Raw genomic sequence first — 21291 nt, 5'->3', positions numbered from 1 at the left:
GTAACTCTTCGCTAATGGCTTGGACTTTTTGGCCCCTTTTGAATGCAGGGGTCTCATTAGCAAACCAGCAGAGGCTACCACAAAGGCCATTACATTGGTCAGACCCGTTCTGTGTTGCCTTCACGCCATTAAGCCTGATACATATGGGGTCCTAGCAGGGAGAGATAAGGATTTCATTGCATTACTGAGTCCATTACGTGCCACTGGGGAGTAAGGCATTAAAGTTTGTGGTCTGATTAAATTTAGTGCTGCTCAGCTGAAGAGGCAATTAGTGCATACAACACACCTCCATTCTCGAGTCTGTGGTGCAGGTGGCCCTTTGTATAAAACCCCCAGCATATGCATAATTTATTGATTACAGTGTATCTGTATTAGTATGTGTTGCACAGTTTTGTATTTGTCATACACAGCCTGCATAAATGGGGAAAAAAACATATATATATAGTGCTGTGTGGGTAATTGCAGCCACAAAATAGTAATTTGTATTGAGCTGGGTTACGGTAGCAAAGAAAGGAGCAATTTGTAGCTCTGGAAGCACCTCAAGTGTGAATTACTGAGAAAGCATATTGGCTTTCCTAACTCTATAGGGGACTTTCCAGCATTCGAAATATTAATTGAAAAAAAAAATGCAATCTTCCAAATGTCCCCCACATGTACTAGGGTAAATATTCACCAAAATGCAGTGCATCCTGGAAATAGGATTTACAGAGACAGGCCTACCTTCATTCATCTAAATATTCATGCTTCTGTGTTGTTTTTTTTCCTTAAAGCTTCCTTAAAGCAAGCCAAATCTAGGTCGTTCTTAAATGTCTGTGACCACAGCAGTATGTCAGCAAGCGTCACTTCCTCCGTCTCACTCCTTTGGCCTGAAATTTAATTGAACTCGAGTGAGGTTCTGAGCAATGTAAGACCCTGTGCAATGTAGGAACCAAGAAAAAGTATAGTTTTATTTTGATCTGAATTGAATATCGCTGCCGTTTGATCTTCAAAATGTATCCACAATAGACATAAAAAGGATTCAAGGATGAAGAACATGAAAGGCTACCTTGCTTAGCTGCTTGCATTGCATCACATCGGCTTGGGTGAGAAACAGACAGCGAAAGAGCACGCTATGTACAAAAATACTTGTGCGCGCTGGTTTTTATTTGTATTGACAGTAATGCAGTTTGGGGTTTTTTAAGATTGCGTTTTAATGTCATTTACTTGTTTTCTGTGTGGATGTAGCACTGGGTTACCATAAATTCTGGGAGCTGCTATGATGAAGATTGACAGAAGCAGTTAGACCTCTCTTTTCTTGTTATGCCTTGCTTTAATCAGTGTGAGTCAGAAGACTTGGGCAGTACACAGTGATTATATCATCGAGCCACTGAGAGATCTGAAGTGATGTAACCACACTGTAGCTGCCAGATTGAAAGTTCAGTTTGTTGTTGAGAAGATTTCGTAGCATTTTATTACTAAAATGTTTTAGGCATACAGATCTAGATAGGTGGGAGCCTACTTTTGCTATATATCATGGGGTGGGAGCAGTTAAAAGAAAAAAAAAAGTGACATGAGAATACATAAGAATGAACATGGGGGTTTCCATGATTTTCTAAAATGGGGTGACATGGGGTAGACCATGAGCCAGTGAGGGTGAGCCATAGGAAACAATCAGAAATAATGACTAAACGACTTGGAAACTGATTAAAAATTCAGCATTAGCTGGCTTGCATAAATATAACTGCCATGATAAAGACTGAGCTAACAACATGCAGCGTGGGCTTTTTAGTCATTAGAAGCAAATCACTGTATTTCACTCATACTTTGATTTAAGTTCATCTTCACAAAAACCAGGACTGAGGGAATAGTGGGCAGCAAACGAAATCATAAAGTTAAAATGTTAATATTTTCAGCTATAACTAGCAAAAAGTCTATTGTAACATTATTTATTTGTATTATTTATCCCTATGCAACATTTCCAATATTGCACTGAGGAACCCAGGGATGGGGTTACCCATTGCTAGGATTTCCCTTAGCCACGCCCCCAGGTGTGGAATCCTACATGTATAAAAGATGAATGTCACCCAATAGTTTCTGCAGACTTGTTTTGAAGCCTTGATATGACCGTTTCTACGATCATAATCCTGGCTTTAAAAACACACATGTGATGAGAAGGAGCAGGTCTTACTGTGATACCACAGATAACATCCATTATGAAGCACAGTATGACCACGATAGACTAATTTTATTTTTTATTCATTTGATATAATCCAAAGTGAGTGACTGAGCCCACAATCTCAACAGGAATGTGTTTTTCCATTAGACTTCTATTAGACTGCAAAACTATCGCCATCTGGTGGCCTTCAGATAGAATGCAGGTTTAAGGCACGCCTATGCACGTATCACATATCCCATTTTTGTTATTTACAAAATGTGATTTTGTGTTTTTGTTTTGTTTTTTGAAGAAAGGAAATATCAGGTACTTGAACACAATTGAGAAAAGGTGCATGTTTGCCAAAACAGGGCTGCTGAAATGAACTGTGTGTGTGTGTGTGTATGTAATCTGTCTGTCAGTCAGTCACATTTAGTAAACGGGATCCTCTCTTGCTCCCTGTGAAGCATTGTCAGTCACCAACACAGCAGCTCTGTCTTTTACAGGAGACCTTTGATCTGCAGGTCCTTTTCAATCTGTTCCTGCCACCCATCATCTTCCATGGAGCTTACACTCTTAATCAGGTGAGACTGCTCTCCTGACACGTCTCCCAAAAGGGGGTAAAAGGCCATTTCTTTTACTGTACATGGGTTATCCATCTGTTAAGGACTTCCCATGTGGTGCACGGTACTGATTGTTACACCAAATGTATTTAATGTCTACTAAACTGTTGTCTTGTTTGTTTTGTGAGTGTTACTAATTGGACTAATTTTTATTTGTTGTTCTAGAAACGATTCATTGCAAACCTGGGATCTGTTCTCACCTACGCTTTTGCAGGTACCATAATCAGCTGCATGTGCATAGGGTAAGAATTCTTTGTTTATTTATGCAAATAAATTGAAGTAAAAGATATCCTGAGACTACAGACAAACACGGTTAAACAATTCAGGCATAGCTTTATGGTGCAGTGGTTAGCACTGACTCACAAAAGAAGGTCCTGGTTTTGAATCTAGCATGTGGGCTTTCTGTATGGATTTTGCAAGTCATCTCTACATTGGTTCTCTCTGGGTACTCTAGCCTCTCCCCACAGCCCAAAAGCATGCATGAGCTTGAGATTAGGTTAACTGGTGATTATGAATTGACTGTTGGTGTGAATGTGAGTGGGAATGGTTGTCTGTCTCTGTGTGTTAGCCCTCTGACAGGTTGGTGACCTTTCCAGGGTGTACCCAACCTCTTGCCTGTGACAGCTAGGATAGACTCCAGATGCCTCTGTGACCCTAAATTGGATACGTGGATGGACATTATCTTGGTTCTACGACTAATCAAAACTTCTGTAAAAACACTACAGTGCACCAAACTCAGCACGAGTAATATTGATTTTGGAGAGAGTACAGATATCTACTGATGCTATTGTAGCCTGACATAGCTAGATGGCACTCTCACACTCTGAAGGAATTTGAGACTTTTTTTAAACCAGTTGTCACTGATGCTCTAATTGCTGCACAGAGCAAGTGAGAAAACCTCAGAATTCCTTAGTTGTTGTTTTCCTGCTTTAACTTCAAGATGTTCTGTTGTTAGAAGAAACTGAACAGTCCAGGATATTTTTTTTTAAAAACCACAGCATTATTTCATGGAAAATTCCCTTAATAGGCTTTTAAAGCTTCTACCAGTTGTCATTTTTACTTATTGTGTTTTCTGTTTATGTATATAACTCCCCCAGTCATTTCAAACAAGTGGGTTTGAAGGTCATGTGCTTAAAGTATTGCCTGGAATTAATTGGCTAAAGGATATTGCCTTCCTTCCTTGCTCCATCTATTATTCCTTCACCTGGAGCAGCATTTGTCAAACTTCCCCGTTCCCTCTGGGAAGCAGGAAAGGTTTTGTTCATGGCGCCTCATGTGCTCTGTTTTTAATGCTAAGGCACCAGAGCTGGCCAGTCCTGCTGCTTGTTAGTGTGTCATATCCCATAGGGAGTTAGTGTCATGAGAGTGCGGGAACCTTTCTGTCTCAATTTACAGTCCTCTTCCTGTCTTTTTCTGTGCCTGACTCTCTCATTTTCTCTCTCTCTCTCTCTCTGGATGTCTAACACACACACACACACACACACACACACACACACACACACACACACAATGCACAATTAATCATCTTAACCGCAAGTCTTCCTTAAAGATACACGAATAACACAGCTTAGTTGCTTGACCTGAGGACAGTGCTTTAAATACTGGCTGCAGGGGGCAGGTCATGTGCTGTCACCGACAGAGCTATGCCAGTGGACAGAAACGTTCCCCAGAGGACACACTGGCATACTGATTATTATGGCATGCCCCACACTAACTGGATTAGTGCTCAGCATACATTAGTTATCACTAAGGAGCTGAACTGTTGAATGCTGACTGGACGCTTTATCAAGTCTTTGTGTACAGTTTTATTTTTGTCTTTATAAGTGAGATAACACAGTGGAGATACAATACTAGATTTATTTTTGTATTTGGCTCCAGAGCTGATAAAAATATTGTGTCATTTATATTTCTGTCAAAGTGCCCTTCACAAAGACCGTTAGTGGGTTTTTTTTTTTAGTCTTCTAGGTCATTGTGCACGCACACACACGTACACACATACACACTCCTTATGCTGTTCTGTTATGTTTGAGAGTACCGTATATAACAGTGTCTTAAAAGAATGCAAACAGTAAGGATAGATGGATACTGACCACCAAGATTATTTGTCGTGGTGTGTGTGTGTGTGTGCGTGGGTGGTTCCATTCGGGTTCGGAGCATATGGATATACACACTCATTCGCATTAACATGGATAAAATAAGTGTTTCCCGGCACAGTCGCAGCTTTGTGTGTTCGTTTGTGCAAAGGAGCTACTGCCTGGAAACGGGTCAACTCACCTGCTGGTAGCGTCTGGCCCCATTACCCAGACTACTCTAGGGGAAGCCCTGCTGTGGTTAGAGGGATGACTGATAGACCTGCTCTGGTTGGCGCTCCCTGATGACCTCACAGTGTTTCCTTCTGTCTGTTTGTCCTCAATCCCAGGGCTTGCATGTACGGCTTCACCAAACTGATGCCACCAAAAGAAGAATTCCTCCTCACTCACTGCCTCCTTTTTGGTGCCATTATGTCAGCCACTGATCCAGGTACTCAACCTTTATAAATAACCTTCTGCTGATAGCTCATTACTTGCAGTGGCAGCATTGATCTTGTGGTTTTATACATATGCGCTTCTCTAATTTTTACAGCAGAGGTGCTTTTTTTTTTTTTTTTTTTTTACCACAAGCGAGAGATGAAATGATTGGCTGTTGATCACAATCTATATATAACAGGCCCGTCCCAGGCTCTGCCTTAAACATACAAATTAGTTATATAAATAAACTCCACATGTGTTGAGCATTTTTGAGGAGCTGCATATTGCTCATTTCTGTAATTTTTTGGAGTTTTTATTTATTACTGCAGATTCACTGAGCAGTTAACGTATTAGATAAGATGTTTCAAAAAGGTCAAACCTGGTGCATAATGTTCTTTCACACCTTATCTTGCTTGGTTTTAAGTAACAAGGTGTAACATTGAGATTGACAGCCGAATCTTTGTATAACAAAAACATTGACAGCTAAGGCTACTGTATATGCAGGAACAGAGCCACAACACCCACTCAGTAGCTGTAACTGCTTTAAATTCAGTGCACCTTTCTCCTAAGTGGAGTACACACAATAAAATCAGTGGTCCTCAAGAGCAGTCATGTAGAGTGTCATACGGCATCCTGTGGTAATGTCCTCATTTGGTAATGAATTATTTATACTGTAAGTGGCTGATATGGGTGAGTGTCAGCGAGGAGCTGTAGGTTATGGCGCGGCTGTCACACTGATTGACATTATTTTTGCAACACCATGCTGCGTTCATCTCTGCCGACTCCAGCTCACTCGTAGCTGATTTGAATCACACTGTGATGCACCGATGGCCGAAACTCAGATACGCCTCACCTGTTTCCATGTCGTACTGCAGCACTGGTTTTCTGACTTTCGGAGAAGCAGCTGTCAGAATTTTCCAGTTCATTTCTCTTCCTTGTAAACTTTCAGTCACAAGGCTGAAATGGAACAATGCAACTGAACAGGCTCAGTCTGTTACTCTGTAAGACAAAGACATAGTGATTCTCAGAACAGTGTAGACGTGTCATCATGCCACTGACTCAGTGCATAAGTGTTACTAAATTATAGTATAACTAAAATAATAGAGCTCTGGAGAATGTTGTGTAAGTGGTAGCCAAGCTTTGAGTGAAATGAGAGTCCTGCTTATTTGCCACTTCCTTGCGCCTGGACTATTGAATATAAGTCAGATATTTGATAGCTCAGGTTCCTGTTGCTGCTGTAATGGTTTAACGTAATCCCTTTCTGAAAGCAAACAGGGCAAGCAACAGAAATCCAGGATATGAGCTGGCTGCCACATATATGCTGCAACACACAAAACTTTAGTGCTCTTTATTTGAGTTTTTTTTAAAGAAAATATTTATTAAACAATAGCATTGGTGAGCCATCTGACTGATCCCAAATGTATTTTTCTGCTTAGAGATCACTCCAGAGAAATAGCTGCGGTTTTAAAAGTGATACAAAATACTTGATTTGATTTTTTTTTCCTGTTTATTCTACTTTGAATAAAGTGGAGGGATTGGTAATAACATTTGCTGCAGAACTGAAGCACCCTCGCTTAAAATGGATGCTGATTTATTGCTGCAGCTACCACTGAGGACACTAAAGTAATGTTGCCTGTATTGTTTCTTTGAAATTACCATCTTAGAGGTATAGGCAAAGTATACATTTTGAGCTTTAGATGAATCTGATATTCTTTAGAACGTCGTCTTCGAGAAAAAAAAGTCATACTCCTGTAAGTGTGGAGGGCTTTTCAAAGCAGCATTTAGGCATAACTATTACAGAAAGTCATATGAATATTTCTGTTTTTTGTTGGTATTATCCTCTTTTCAAACACATGGCTCAGCTCAGTATGACTCAACATGTCAAAAATGTGATTAGCATAGTAACCTCACAGATTATATTTATATCCAGGGCCCTATTCTTCAAAACTGCAAATGTACATTTTCACTTCTTGTCTGTGAAAATTCACACTTGGGAAAGGTAGACTCCATCTGCCGACTGCTCAAATATCTACGTAGGTAAATTTGCAATACCTCATTGTTAACATTTCACCTCTAATGTTTCATTAGATGAGGCTTCTTCTGGGTTTTATTCGTCTTTTTTTTTGTTGGCAGTATAGCCAGGCCCACAGTCTTCCTTGTCCTGTTTGTTCCTTTCATTTGGCATTTATTGATTTTTTTTAAAAGTTTTTAGTTCTAAACAAGCCACCACAGAACCATAGCTATGAAACCTGTTCCTCCCAGACTCAAAATAAAACACACGGTTCAGGTCACAAAGTGGAACACCTGCTGTGCTGTATCCTCTAGCTGCAGGGATGGCAGCAGGTCAGTGAAACCCTCACTTAACTTCTGAAAGGAATGACTTCTGTTTCTGTGCTACCATTTTGAGATAGATATATATACACACGCACAGATGGATGGATGGATGGATGGATGGATGGATGGATAGATAGATGGATGAGCACCAAGAGCCTTTGGAGGAGGTGGTCTTGGTCCATTTCCAAATGAACTCCTGAGCGGTTCTTTTATGGTGTGAACCTGATCTGACCCCGATCTGAACCAGCTACCAGGTGCACAGCACCTTCCTCGTGTATTTGCTTTTGTTGCTCCCAGCCCAGATACATCTGCCCAATGACCGGGCTGAACATTCTCATGTAGTTTGTAGTGACGCAGTTTGGTTTGCTGAAAGAGAAGTGAAAAAGTAAACAAACCACAGGTGTGGCTCAATATACCAGCAGCATAGCATCATCAAACACAGAATTTTAGGCATGTTATTGCAACAGAGGAGCAGAAGTAGAACATTAAGGTAAACATGGAAGGCCACAATTGGTGCTCAGTAAGCACGCATACAGTATGTGTTCAGTCTTTATTAATATATAACAGGCTAAGACAAGTAATGTAGTACTGAATTCTGTGACCTGTGTGGTGCATAATATACAATAATTCATTAGTTGCACATTTTGGTGAACTGACACTGACTTACAACAATAATTTCCACCGTCTTGCATTACCTCTTCTTTTAATAACCCTTCGGTTTTTGGAATTTGGAATTTTTCTTCATTCTTTCTGTATGTAGGATTTCATCCAGTCAAAAATTCAGGGCTTCCTTTGTCTTATTTTTCTTTTCATTGCCCAGACTCAGTCACATTGAAGCCATTGTTTTGTGATACATGTAGAATGTGGTTTGGAATTTTCTTGTTGAAAAAAGACAATTCCAGCTATTGGGCAAGAAAAAAGATTTTTCACACAGAAAATTGCCGTCAGTTTTAGTCTTAGTCAGTCAGAATCATTTCAAATCAGCCAGCTTGCGCCTGTTATCAACAGTCTGCATCCTGCCACTCCCCAGTTTCACCTGAGGAAATGCATTTAGCTCGAGGCGGAGAAAGAAAACAGTCACAATATTGTAATGAGGGAGTTGGCACTACAAAGGAAGTAAAACCTGAAAAAAATAGCTGTTTAATGAACTGTTTAATGAGCGAGCCAGAAAGTGTTTCCTTAGTATCACTTTTTTCTTTTTAACAAAGGGCCATGAGTATTATTTTTTTAGACAATTTCTTTAACTAAAGTGAATTAAAAAATTGTTTTTTTAAAGTGAAGAAAAAAGGCTAACAGACAACTTTATGAATGCAGGTTGTTAACCACGCTTGCATATTTACACTTTACTCTTTCATCCATATGAGGTAATCCCCTAGATCCAAAATATCAACATAGCAGTGGCTAAATGCTAACATTAGCTAACTTTGACTGGTTCACAATGAAGCTTCAAAATGCAGCGTGTAGTGGCGGACATCACATTGGCTATATCCATACCTCATACTGTCTATTGTTAAAAGTGGTACCTCTTTAGTTTGTTGATTCAGTTGTGTTATTTATGTTTAATGTGTTATTGTTGAGTATTTAATTCAAATTATGAGAATTTTTGGCTCAGGTGTCCTTCAGTCCATCATGTGTAGCATCAGTATACAATTAGCATCAATTGTGCCTTCACAAATGTGCGAGCAACCCATGCCATGTGTACTCATGAACCCCTTGCCAGATGCTGAACTGTGAACTGTTAACAAATTACTTGGTTCCTATCTAGAATAACTTTTATATATTTCGCGTGCTATCTCTGCACTACTTTAATTTACATAGAAATAAATGACTGTTTAGTAGTGACTTTTATATCTTAAATTTCTATAGTTTTGGTTGGCTGTTTTATTATTATCAGTGTAAGCATATCAAACTGATGTGAATCTTAAAGATGTAAACATCTGGGAAATACACTGAGAACCTTAGTTAACTTGTTCAGTCCAACTTGAAATGAAACCGTTATAAAAGCCTCAGTTTTGGGGGGTTTTTTTGTTTTTTTTTACAGAGCTGGAGAGATTATAGTAATTCCCTGTTGGCTGTTATCTCCTTCCTAATCCTTCATCACTTTCAGTATTATGTCTGCCTAATTTGGTCAAATCAGCAAGCAAATCCCATGCTTTCTGACTAAGATGGTCACGAGCTTTGCCTCTGCTAAAACTCAGCAATGGGTAATTTGACCTAATAAAGCTCCCTTCGACCCTTTCAACTGTATTATGTCTGAAATAATTGTCTAGGCTCTCTACCTTATGGTGTTGCTGTGGAAACTGATGAACACTTGACAGCTGTAGGATGGAGTTTCCATGACAACACAGCCAACCAGCACCTTGTGAGTGTGAGTGTGTGCGGCGAGGGTGGGCGTTTTTATTTTTTCCCTTTAGTGTTGGAGTGTGAGGAGTGCATGACATACTGTCATCAGCCAGGCATTATGGGAGCAGGGAGACGGAGCAATCCTTACTCCAGGGCCTACCCCACACTCTCCAGATAAAGGATTTCCCCCAACCAGAAAGAGCTTTAAACCTGTCAAACACCAAAGAGCCAGATCTGTCAAAACAAGTCCTGAGGCCGCTCTCTGGCCACCGCTCGTATTGTCAGTCTGGTCGTATCCTTGCTGTCCTACCACCGCTGGTCTGTGTGTTCACAGGACAAAACTTAGCAGTCAGCCTTGGCTCTTTTTCCACATCAGAAATGTTTCCGTCACTACTCAGAGTATTATTTTTGCATTTTGAAATCAACAAGTGTAATACTAATCCACCAGGAGTTGTTATTGTTTTGAATATGATAATGTTTGGCCTTCAGAATCGTGCATATCCTTGCATGTGTATGTTTATGACTCCGCATTTGTGTTGTCTTTCCTCATATCTGACATTGTTTTTTGTTATGATAATTTTGTTTTCCTTGTTTGGAACCTGGCCTGACTTCTTCTCTGGCAGTTACTACTGCCAATTATTAGATGCCTGCATTTATCTGTTTATATCAGTCTGTCAGTTTGTGCACCTATCTCTGTATCTCATGTAAAACACTGTAATCTAATCTACTGTAATTTAAGCTAATGTGTCACTGAACATAGAACAATTCTAGAGCTGATATCTTGCAGGAGATACTTGAGGTGTCTGGAAGTCTGGAGCTAATAGGCATGTCACTATCTCTTCAGTGTCAGTATTCTGCCTGTCACTCAGTGTCGACACTTAGTCGCCTGCTGAGCTGAGGATGCTGTGTGTGCATGTGCTCATTCATATGCTCAGCATCTTCTACGTGATATTTACTCTTCATGAACTCACCATGGAGTTCAAGTCAGCTGATGCTGTGTTGAGACGGGTTTGGCTAAATAATAAGTAAATAATCAGTTTATTAGTATTTTCCACCACAGATATGAATTTCCTAAGAAATGATATGAGAAATTAGGATTCCTGCAAGCTAGATTTCATAAATCTCATAAAGAATTTTTACTAAGGGTCTTAAAAAAAATCTGTGTGTTATGAGCCGTTCTCTTGCTGACACAAATACAACCACCTACAGGGTATACATGATTTCAAGCTGTACCCCAGGAGTGAAAGAGGCATCGACTCACCGATCTACCTCAGCAGGATCTGCTCACTGATTGTATAAGTGTTGCTGCATTGTGGGAAAGAGGGGAAGCAATCAGGACTAAAACAGTGGAGTGACCAGAAGGCGGGATGGCAGACATACAGGACAGCTCTTTCCCTGCTCATGATCCCTTGAGCAAATTAGAGCTGTGATGAGGATGAAAGGAAACCAACCACAACTAAATACCGATTTTCCCAAAGATATTGCCTAATTTTCTGCTTTAATGAGAGTTGTGGAGTCGTGTCTTAATAGGGTAATCAAAGGTCGCCCGGTGGCGTTCAGCGGGTTGAGATATGACAACTGCAAAAGTCATATTGTAGCAGATAATTTACCTCATTTTCATACTTTTATAACCATTCAGGGTCCCTATGGATAGCCTGGTGTTATATATGCTGGTTCACTGAAATGGCTAAATAGAATGAAGCCATTGTCAGCAGCACCTGTCTATTCTGCTCTTACATCAAATTGTCTAAAGCCTAAAGCAAGCTGGGCAGAAGGGCAGATAGAAGCTACTGGTGTCAACACATGAAAAGTCCTCAGCCATATTCAACCTAAAGTCAAGAACTCTGAGACTCTATGAGCAATGAAAAGAGGGCCAGAGAATTAATGTGTGTCAGACTTACAATTTAGGATAATAGAAGGAAAATCCATGGTTAAATTAGAAAAATGAACCCTACATGTGACAGATAGCAGAAGATGAGGGTGGTGAAGACGAATCCATTGGAAGTATCATTCAAAGAAACTGGCTGGCATCAATAAATACTGCCAGTCACTAGAAAAGACTGGCCTAAGGGATAGCACAGTGACTCTGATCATGGTGACATCAGAACCCCCCTGATGCAACAGAACAGTAAAGATGCCACTAAATCCAGACAGTAGTTGTAATATGTAAGATCAACAAGCACACAGGGGAATTAAATCAAAGTGCCTAGGATAGTGTCCAGGAGCATCTGTGCTGACTGTGGGTCAGACTTCCTCAAGCCCTGATCGAACACACCACCAGAAGTGGTTTAGAAAAAGAGGTCTTATGGAATTTTAAGTTCCAGATTCACAAGCAGCTGCCAACCAAACAAGCAGACACAGTAGTAGTTGACGAGGAACAGAAGAGGACAGCGGTAATAGATGTGGGAATCCCATGTGACAGCACTATAAGGAAGATTGAGAGGGGTTAAAGAATCAACCGAAACAGATATGAAGGGTCCAAACTGGTACCAGTAGTAACAGGAGCAGCTAGGCCTGTGTTACAAAGCAGGAAACAAATATATACAGATGGAGAAGACAAGAGTAAAAAATAGAGAACACTGAAAGTAATGGACAACCTTCCATAATTCATCCAAGAGTATAGTGACAACATATCCAATAAGTCACCAAAAAATCCAATGAAAATGGGCACAGAATGACAGGCGTCTCTCACCTCAGTAAAGCTCAGTGGTCAGGAGTTCACTATCTAAAGAGAAAGGGAGAGTGGTGAGACAAGCCATTAAGGCGTTGCTGAATTTCCCTACAACTCACCATTTGGGAGAATGCTCATTCATGCATGCGCGCTGTCATTACATTCACCTTCATTTTCTCCCATTTATGGGAGTTTATCCCATAATTGTGGCAAATCTTTCATTTTAGTCTGACAGATCAGTCGGTACTTGTCCTCCAAAAATTTCCTTCTTTTACTTCAAGTCTTACTTATTTCATAACTACTTTAATGTAAAACCTGCCCCCCATCCTCCCTCCTTTTTTTCCCTTTACCACAACTTACAGTTGGAGCTTTCGCATTCAACATTAAACATTCAACATGCTCCAAGCTTGCATCAAACTTGGTGCAGTTTCAATTGACAGTTTTAAAGAAAACTATTTATTTACTGACAATTTGGAACCATTATAAAATCATCCCGTGTATATGGAATTTTCAATGTGGGTTCCACACATGATACACAGTGACATGACATATAATTTGTAAGTGTTCTTGTATGCTACCTAGTGAGCACAGGAAGTTATAATTCAATGCTCAACATATCCATTTAAATGCAGGAAAATCTCAACTGCACCTGTAAGTACACTGCGCAATGGGGAATTAAGCACAGTGTACCGAAGTGTAGTAATCAGTCAACCTGTGGGTTCAAAAGGAAAAAGATCTGAAGTTGTCTGGTTCCTGTTGAGATGCTCAAAAGCTCTTCAACTGGAATAAAGTTCAGGGAGGGACAGACAAGCTCAAAGCTGCCAGCAGGGTCAGTATAAACAGTATATTCAGGTAGGAGTTTTTTCTAGCAGTGAGTTAATCTTTTATTTAAAGCACCACACAATCTTATCTTTTTTCCCAGCCAGGTCCTCTGATTCCCATTAACCTAGTTGTTATCGCTCTCTGTAGTGAAAACTGTATTAATGCCTCAAGCTAAAGAGTGTATGTCAGTGTATATTCATGGTCACTGAATATGAGTATGATATGAAACAGCAACACCTGCAGCTCTAAAAAAAGGATACAAGTAATTGTAGCAGCTGGTAACTGTGAGTGGCTAAGTATATGTGAATCATGTCAAGAAATTCAGTCTGTCACATGTCTACCCTCACTACTCCTCCCAGCAAACCAGCGATGTTGTATATTATGTCTTTTAAACACAGGAAATGTGACCCATGAAACACACAGACACAGTTCTGGACTTTGTTTTAATTATATTGTAAGTGGATTTCAAATTTAATCATGATTTTCATGTTTGGGATTTTCAGCTTTGGTGTAAATGAATGTAATTTTTGTAAAACTATTTGTTTATTTGATTTGTGCTGACACTCATTTGTCATTGGGCACTTTATTATCCTCTTTCTATATGCTACCCTTGGGCTCCATATTCAAAAAAATACAATATTTCTTATCACTTTTACGCTGATGACATTCAAATTTATTGTCAACTGACTGATGATCTGTCAGCATCACTGCACTCCCTGTTCGATTGACTGAGAGAGGTCAAAGATTGGCTGTCAGATAATTCTCTCATTTTAAATGAGAAAAGAACTGAAGTTATGGTGTTCGATAGCCATATTCCTCGAGACCATCTTGTTGCCCTGCTGGGGCCCCTTGCTAACTCTCTCTCTGATTCTATACGTAACCTGTGTGTCTACTTGGACAGCTTCTTTAAGCTCGATAAGCAAGTGTCATTTGTAGTTAAATCTGGCTTCTTTCAATTGCGCTAGATTTCTAAAGCTAAGCATTATATACCACACAGGGACCTGTGTTTTTTTTCCCGTGTTGTAGTTGTGTGCCTTATTTTGAAAGAAATATTTACGAGTTACCATAGCAACCAGAGAGCATTAAGGGGCAGAGAGGAGGATGTTACTCTCAATGTTGTTGGCGCATTTCAGGAGGACGCTGCTAATAAAGTTCCACAATTACACAGTGAAAAAATACCACAGTTTTTGTCTTGGTGGTATCATTTTATTTTTTTGTCTTTATCTGCGACACCTTAAAGGCCGGTCCATGAAAATATTGTCTGATATCAAAACAATATCAAACCGGAAGGGCACCTGTAACCGGAAGGTCGCCGGTTCGATCCCCGGCCTCTCTGTCCTGGTCGTTGTGTCCTTGGGCAAGACACTTTACCCTACCGCCTACTGGTGTTGGCCAGAGGGGCCGATGGCGCGATATGGCAGCCTCGCCTCTGTCAGTCTGCCCCAGGGCAGCTGTGGCTACAACCGTAGCTTGCCTCCACCAGTGTGTGAATGTGAGCGTGAATGAATAATGTCATTGTAAAGCGCTTTGGGTGCCTTGAAAAGCGCTATATAAATCCAATGCATTATTATTATTATTATATGCAGATAGCCCATTTAAATTTAATGTAAAAGCAACGCTTGTCACGTTTGAGACTATTAAACAGACTAGGAAGTTTGAGGCAGATTGAAGTATTTATATTGGCGATACAACAACTTGATAATTTGTAGCAAAACATCCAAACTCACCATTGGACCAACTCGAAAAACTTAACCTTTATCATCACAGAATACATCGTAAAAAATGATGATTTCATTCTTGTGGGCAGCTGGGTAAAGTAGAGTCTATGGAAATGGAGAAACTAATAATGGTAGGCTTCCTATTGGGTTTACGCATGTATCTAAGAATCTGTTTTTATTTCTCTGAATATTAAAAGTGGCTACATAATTTTATGCATGTAGATAAGTAATATCACATGTTGGTTACTTACACTTTAAAGGGTCTTTCTTTTGCTAAGGCCCACTCACATAATGTAAAGTTTCATGAGTTTTCGAACATGTGTCCAAAAGTCTCACATCACTCAATGCTTGGACCCTAAAAAAACAAAGAAATGTAAAATTCCACTTGTGTTAAACTTTGCATTTTTTTTCTTTCATACTCCTATTTCCAGATGTTACAGTGGGGGAAAAAAGATTATGATCAGCAATGCACTTTGTTTATGTATCATTAACAAACATAGATATCATCTTTCCCAAGTCATTGTGTAATTTCTACATCCTGTTTAGGTTAAGCAAATCTACAGTATGCTTAGTTTGCCCAGTTGTCAAAATCCTTATCCCACTGCTGTCGTCATACTGTAGTCTTTTGTCAGCTTACTTATTAATTCTTGTACTTTCTCCTCTTTGTAATGGCACAGGAGATACTGGAGGACACTTCTGCTGTGTAATTAACTGAGAAATTTTTCTGTTCATTTTAAAGTTGCTCTGCTTCCTGCGGCCATTAATAGCAGCACTTCTCCTGTTTTGTTTTTCTTTCTTTTTTTGTAAAGTCTCAGTCCTTGGCCTGTTATCAGATCTGCGTGTGGACTTGGATCTGCACATGCTGCTGTTTGGCGAGAGTGTCCTGAATGATGCCGTAGCCATCGTCCTGACACAGTGAGTATTTCGCTTTAGTATTTGTCCAAGCCCTGAGAATGCAATATATTTCAAGGTTTAATTGTGTGGGTGCTCAGACTTCTCCAAATGGCACTATGGGGGTGGATGTGGAGGAAGGAAGCCTGAGTGGGTGCTGCCAGCTTTAAGGAAAACAGCAACAATCCCTTAAATACTATGCAGCGAACTGCATAAGTGAGTTGCCCCAAGCACTATCAGCATCTCATTTAGGTCCTTAATGCCAGAGTAAAGAGACAGTCCCATGCTGCGAACTTGGTTATCGTAGCTAATGTTGACTTTGGAAGAATACAATACAAAATTCTTGAAAACTCAGAGCAGCCGGGATGCAGTCATGCATTCTCCATGCATTTCATTTGCTTAATTCTTTCCCCTTTTCTCCAGCTTTTCACAAAACTATGCATGCTTCTGTCCTCGCACATTGCCGTCATTGTCTGCTCTGTTTACACAATGCTAGTGAGCAGAGCTAGTCATGTAGATGTGAAAGCAGATGGCAAGCCGGAGACAGAGAGGGGCGAAAACTCACATCTCCACAGTCACAGACAAGCAAATAACAACAAATAAAGCAGGAGGAGAGATGACAAGATCCAGGAGCATCTGTGCTTATTATCTTTACAAAGACTGATGCAAATATACAGAACCTGACATCCTGACATCTCGCTTTCCATTTGAATAAATGGGCACGCCAAACCCTACTAAGAAAGACAGTGCAAATTGTTCCGTTCACTGCGCTATCAGTGTGTACATTGAAGGGTGGAGGAGGGAGCCTGCAAGTTTTTCCAGACAAACAGTCAGATAGTGTTCTGTTTGTTCTTAGAGTGGCGTGACCAGCCTACATGCCATCTCCTTTCACTCGACTTGGTCACTCGCCTGCCGGTCGCCCTGGCCCCATGCACAAAGCCGGCCCTTATTAGTGAGCCAGGCGAGGGTCCTGGCACTAGAATTTTAACAAGCTCCCTGAGCAGCTCAACCTTACGCTGATGTGCCATCTCACAGTCGCAAAACGTCCTGCTCCAGCAGCCCTGACCCAGCCACCATTCAGCCAGGTCCTGCTTTAACATCTTGGGATCCCAACTGGGATAACGGCCCAAAACATCTGAAGTTACAGTCTCCAGAAGGTCACTCTGATCACTGACTAGTGGGCAAATGTAATGTGCTAACACCACAGGAGTCTTTCTTTTAGGGAGGGGGGGTAATAGATTTCCTCTTTTCAGTATGCTGAGCTCATTACCATAGCTTGACTGATTCTTCCCCTCCCGCTATAGAGATTAGGGCCTGTTGTGATGTGTGCTTGCTCATTCCAACCTGATGGTACGGAAACTGCAGAAACAAAGCATTTTAATGTTAGTAGGAGTATAAGACAACTTTTTATGAGTGGCTACCAGATGCTGTGCGCGGTGTGTTTGTTTTCTTACTGTGAGCAGTAGCTCTGGGTCCCATTAAACGCAGAGAAACAAAAACAAGTGCCACTTTGATACCGTTTTTGCTGATTCCATAGTTTGTGTTTCATTTAAAACAATCTAAGTCCACGGGGGAGTACATGGGAGGGTGTTTGGTGGCTAAAGAAATTGTGTCATTCCACAAAGGCAGGCTGCTCCATCAGCCACTCTCTTGGTTGCTTGTCTGGGCTTGCATTACCACAGGCACCCCCTCCATCCCACCACACACAGACAAGCACACAATTTCTTCCTCCCTCTGTCCTCCCTGTGAGGCCTCTTTTGCACTCAATGACTTCCATATGGAGGCCTCCCTTCCCCTCACAAAGTAAATATTTATAGCAGTGTGAATAATGCTGCCATCTTTTTTTTTAACTTGTTTCTTACTAACTACACTGCGATGTCTCTGAAACAAAGAAAAAAGTCTAATTTTTTTTTTTTCCTTTTCGGGAAAAGATGGAAATTCTAAGGGAAACCATGTAATCTAAAAAAGGAATGACTCCAGTAAATAGCACTTAGCTCAGCATAATAAGAATGTGAATTTATGCTCATTGTTTTCCACTAAGAACCCAGTTGGTCATATTTCTGATGACTGTTCTTATTGCAGAGTCACAAACAATGTTTTTTTTTTTTAATTTGTATTCTCAGCATCTGTAGCAATCAAAGTTATCTCTGTTGTAATTATGCCCCTGGCTTGTTTTTGTTCCATAACAGCTCTGTTTGCATTTGCTTCATGTTTCTCCTAGTGCCATCACCACCTACACCCAGATGGATGCAGGACTCATCTTCGACCCCACTGCCTTTCTCCACGCCTTTGTTTTTTTTCTCGGAGTGCTCATTGGCTCCTTCCTCTTAGGTCTCATTTTCACAGTAATAACAGCCCTCATATCCTTTCATCCCGTCCAATCTTTGCCTCTACACCCCAGACTCAATTATCACCTCAGCATCCGCCGCAGTACATCCTGTTCCTCAACACTGTAATTGCTTCTCTAACAAACCCCTACTGTACCACTTTTACCAACAAAAGCGATGCAGCTAAAGTCTAAAGTGCTCCTGCGACATTAATGGCTGCAGAGAGGTCGTCAATCAAGCCAATAGCCTATGATGAAGTTTCGACTTGCGCCGTTGTCCGGCGTTTCTCTCTGATCTTCAAGTAATTAGACTTTAGGATGAAAAATGGGAATGTGTCATGAGGGGTTTGGGCCAGGACTCAGCTCTTATTTACAGTGACTAATCTCTGGGTGTAGGCAAACCACAAAGTGAGCATTTATTAGATTTTGCTGATGCTAACCATAGCAGCATCCTGCTCTTGTGTCTGCTATTTGTTAAAGAAATTCACCTTGATGTGTAGTTGCTCATTTATCTTTTAATTAATAACCACACCTGTCCTTATTAATTACAAAAACAATCAGGCTTAAGAAGGTGTATTTTTATTATTGCATGCCCGAGGAGTATTTTAAGCGCAGCCTCTTAAATACCCTTCAGGCCTAACTTTGTAATATTTGCAGTAGCCAAACTTACCCTTCTTTTCTTTCTATGTGGCTGTCATAAATATAAAAATTCTAGTGTCTACTGTTTTGCCCAGAACACCGTGTAAAATATTGCTCTATGGTTTGCACCGAAGCTTTGCCTGAGGGGATGTGGGACAGTGGAGCTCACAGCCCACATTTACTCTGTATGGCCGATCCCCTGGCTTGTTGAGCACTATTTGCAGTTGCTTTATTTTTGCAGGCAGCGTACCGCAGTTTCTCTGTCTCCAGACTATAGCACTGGAATGCACTTGTGCAACAGTGGGAAATTTGTCCTGCATTCGCAATGTGAGCCCTGGCCTGATGCAAAGTGTTAAATACTTCATGATTATCTTGTGTATCTTTAACTTTCATTTCACCTCACCAAATTCACTCGGCTGCATGAAAATCCCCTGCTGGAAACGTCAGTCTTCTTCTTGCTGTCCTGGAGCAGCTACCTCTCGGCTGAAGCCTGCGGGCTATCAGGTGAACACTGTGTGACTTATGTTGTTTGTGTGTCTGTGGCCATGTCAGGGCTCTGGGTAGCTGCCCTTCTCCCCTCAGGCGTCTCTTCTCAACTGCTCGCGCTGGCTCACATACTGCTCTACAGTATCAGTGACACCCAGCATCTGTTTGACTGGCTTCAAGGCATTTTCTGTTTCCACTCACACTCCAAAAACCTGGAAATAATATGCGCACATACTGCTGTCCAGTCATGACCATCTGCACAATTCCCTGCTTGCATACAAGATTCTGTTTTTTGGGGGGTTTTGTCAATCAACCAACACTCCCTGTACAGTCAGTGATCTCTCCGTCAGATGCACTCTTTAACCCACAAAGTGTTTTGCATTGTTGCAAGAATCTTCTCATAGCAGACAACTGGAAGTACCAGTCCTATTCTGGGCATAACGCCTATACATATTTTTAAAATAGCTGCTTCTCCCTGAGAATGTTTGTACTTTTAGTTTGGAGATGACACCGCAGATATTGTAGTAATAAATAAATATATATCGGCATCTTGGCCTACCTGTTTTTGTGAGTTTCCTAGTAAGAGCAGATACAAGAACGTGCTAAGGTCTCAGTAGGTAAAAGATTACAGCGTGACTTTCTTTGTCACTCCTGTCTTACAGGTCCTTCCCCAGAGTGGCTGCTCTTTAAGAAAGTCTAAGTGATGACGTATATTTGCAAGCTCGTGTTTGGAAAAGACCATTTCTCGACTCTGCTGCCTAGAATCGTCTTCTGTTTCTTTACTGATGTGGTGTAATGTTGTTTTGAAATATAAGTCGAGTATACATTAGCGCACATTAGTATTAGTGTTCCCGGGCCATTCCACTCGATGCGCTGATGCTGTAGAGCTCTCTCTTCCTTGGCACTGCTCCCCCTGGCCTGTGGAGGCAGAGAAGATGGTTTTAATGAAAGAGCTTGACCTTTGTCCATTAAATTCCAGATGCCCTGTTTATAAAGCACATTTTAAATACTGCCCAGTGTGGGAGTCGCACCACAGCAAAACCTCAGTCGGTAATTCTCAGAGTCTCTGGTTTTCTAGTAGAGGTATATTTCTACATGCATTTCCTGGGCTGGTTTTAATACTTTGTTTTGACCTGAAACCTTCACTGTTACAAAATCTAGTTTAATGCTGATATTGTCTAAGTAGTGAAAATTCCTGTTTCGGTGATGAATGGTACCATATACCCTATACAGCGCTAACGGTAAAGGTGTTTAATGTTCGCTTTGAGGTGAAGCAGCACATCATACCATAGAATGCAATGAGTGATGCGAGTCCTCCCTGGTGTCCTTTGGTAATCGAGGCTCTTTCTGTCTCTGTTAATTGCTAGAGTTTAGTGAGGGTGTGTCTAATGACCCTCAGCCTTGGAGGGAGCCCTGCTGTCATTAATCTTATGCCCCTCACAACTGCTCATTATGGGAAGCATCTAATCTGTTGCAAAGTGCTCTGTGTGGAAAAGACTTAGAAAGAGACTTAGTGCAGAAGACAGGTGATGTGTTATCTCTGTCAGTGTTATGTAAACCAAGGACGATGTTGTTGCCCCCAACCAAATGGAACCAAAATGAGATCTGCCACGATGGCGTGCTCCATTAGACGTCGTTGCACAATGCTAAGAGGTATATTTTGACCAAGCATTACTGGAACTAGCATAGTGCAGGTCCATGTCAGCATCCCGATGTAAAGGCGGATGGTGAAGAGAGACTAATGGACTGGCTTGATTTAGCAGTCTGAACCACAGATGCTATTTTGTGTCTGCTGCCATA

At 40.9% G+C, this 21291-nt stretch overlaps 1 protein-coding gene across 4 annotated transcripts in view; it reads left to right on the top strand.

The window, feature by feature from the left end:
• The window catches only part of LOC102078638 (sodium/hydrogen exchanger 9), a 66055-nt gene that overhangs the window by 3065 nt on the left and 41699 nt on the right, over positions 1–21291 (top strand). For all 4 annotated transcript variants that reach the window (XM_005448898.4, XM_005448897.4, XM_013277049.3 and 1 more), the window contains exons 3-8: positions 2638–2715; positions 2920–2996; positions 5174–5274; positions 15959–16064; positions 18262–18400; positions 19404–19509. In XM_005448898.4, coding sequence (XP_005448955.1) covers positions 2638–2715; positions 2920–2996; positions 5174–5274; positions 15959–16064; positions 18262–18400; positions 19404–19509 — 607 coding nt within the window. The remainder of the gene's footprint in view (positions 1–2637; positions 2716–2919; positions 2997–5173; positions 5275–15958; positions 16065–18261; positions 18401–19403; positions 19510–21291) is intronic.

Source organism: Oreochromis niloticus, linkage group LG9, assembly GCF_001858045.2.
Source record: "Oreochromis niloticus isolate F11D_XX linkage group LG9, O_niloticus_UMD_NMBU, whole genome shotgun sequence".
NCBI classification, from domain to species: domain Eukaryota; kingdom Metazoa; phylum Chordata; class Actinopteri; order Cichliformes; family Cichlidae; genus Oreochromis; species Oreochromis niloticus.
Note: the sequence above shows the minus strand (reverse complement) of the source record. Positions and strands in the feature narration are given on the sequence as shown.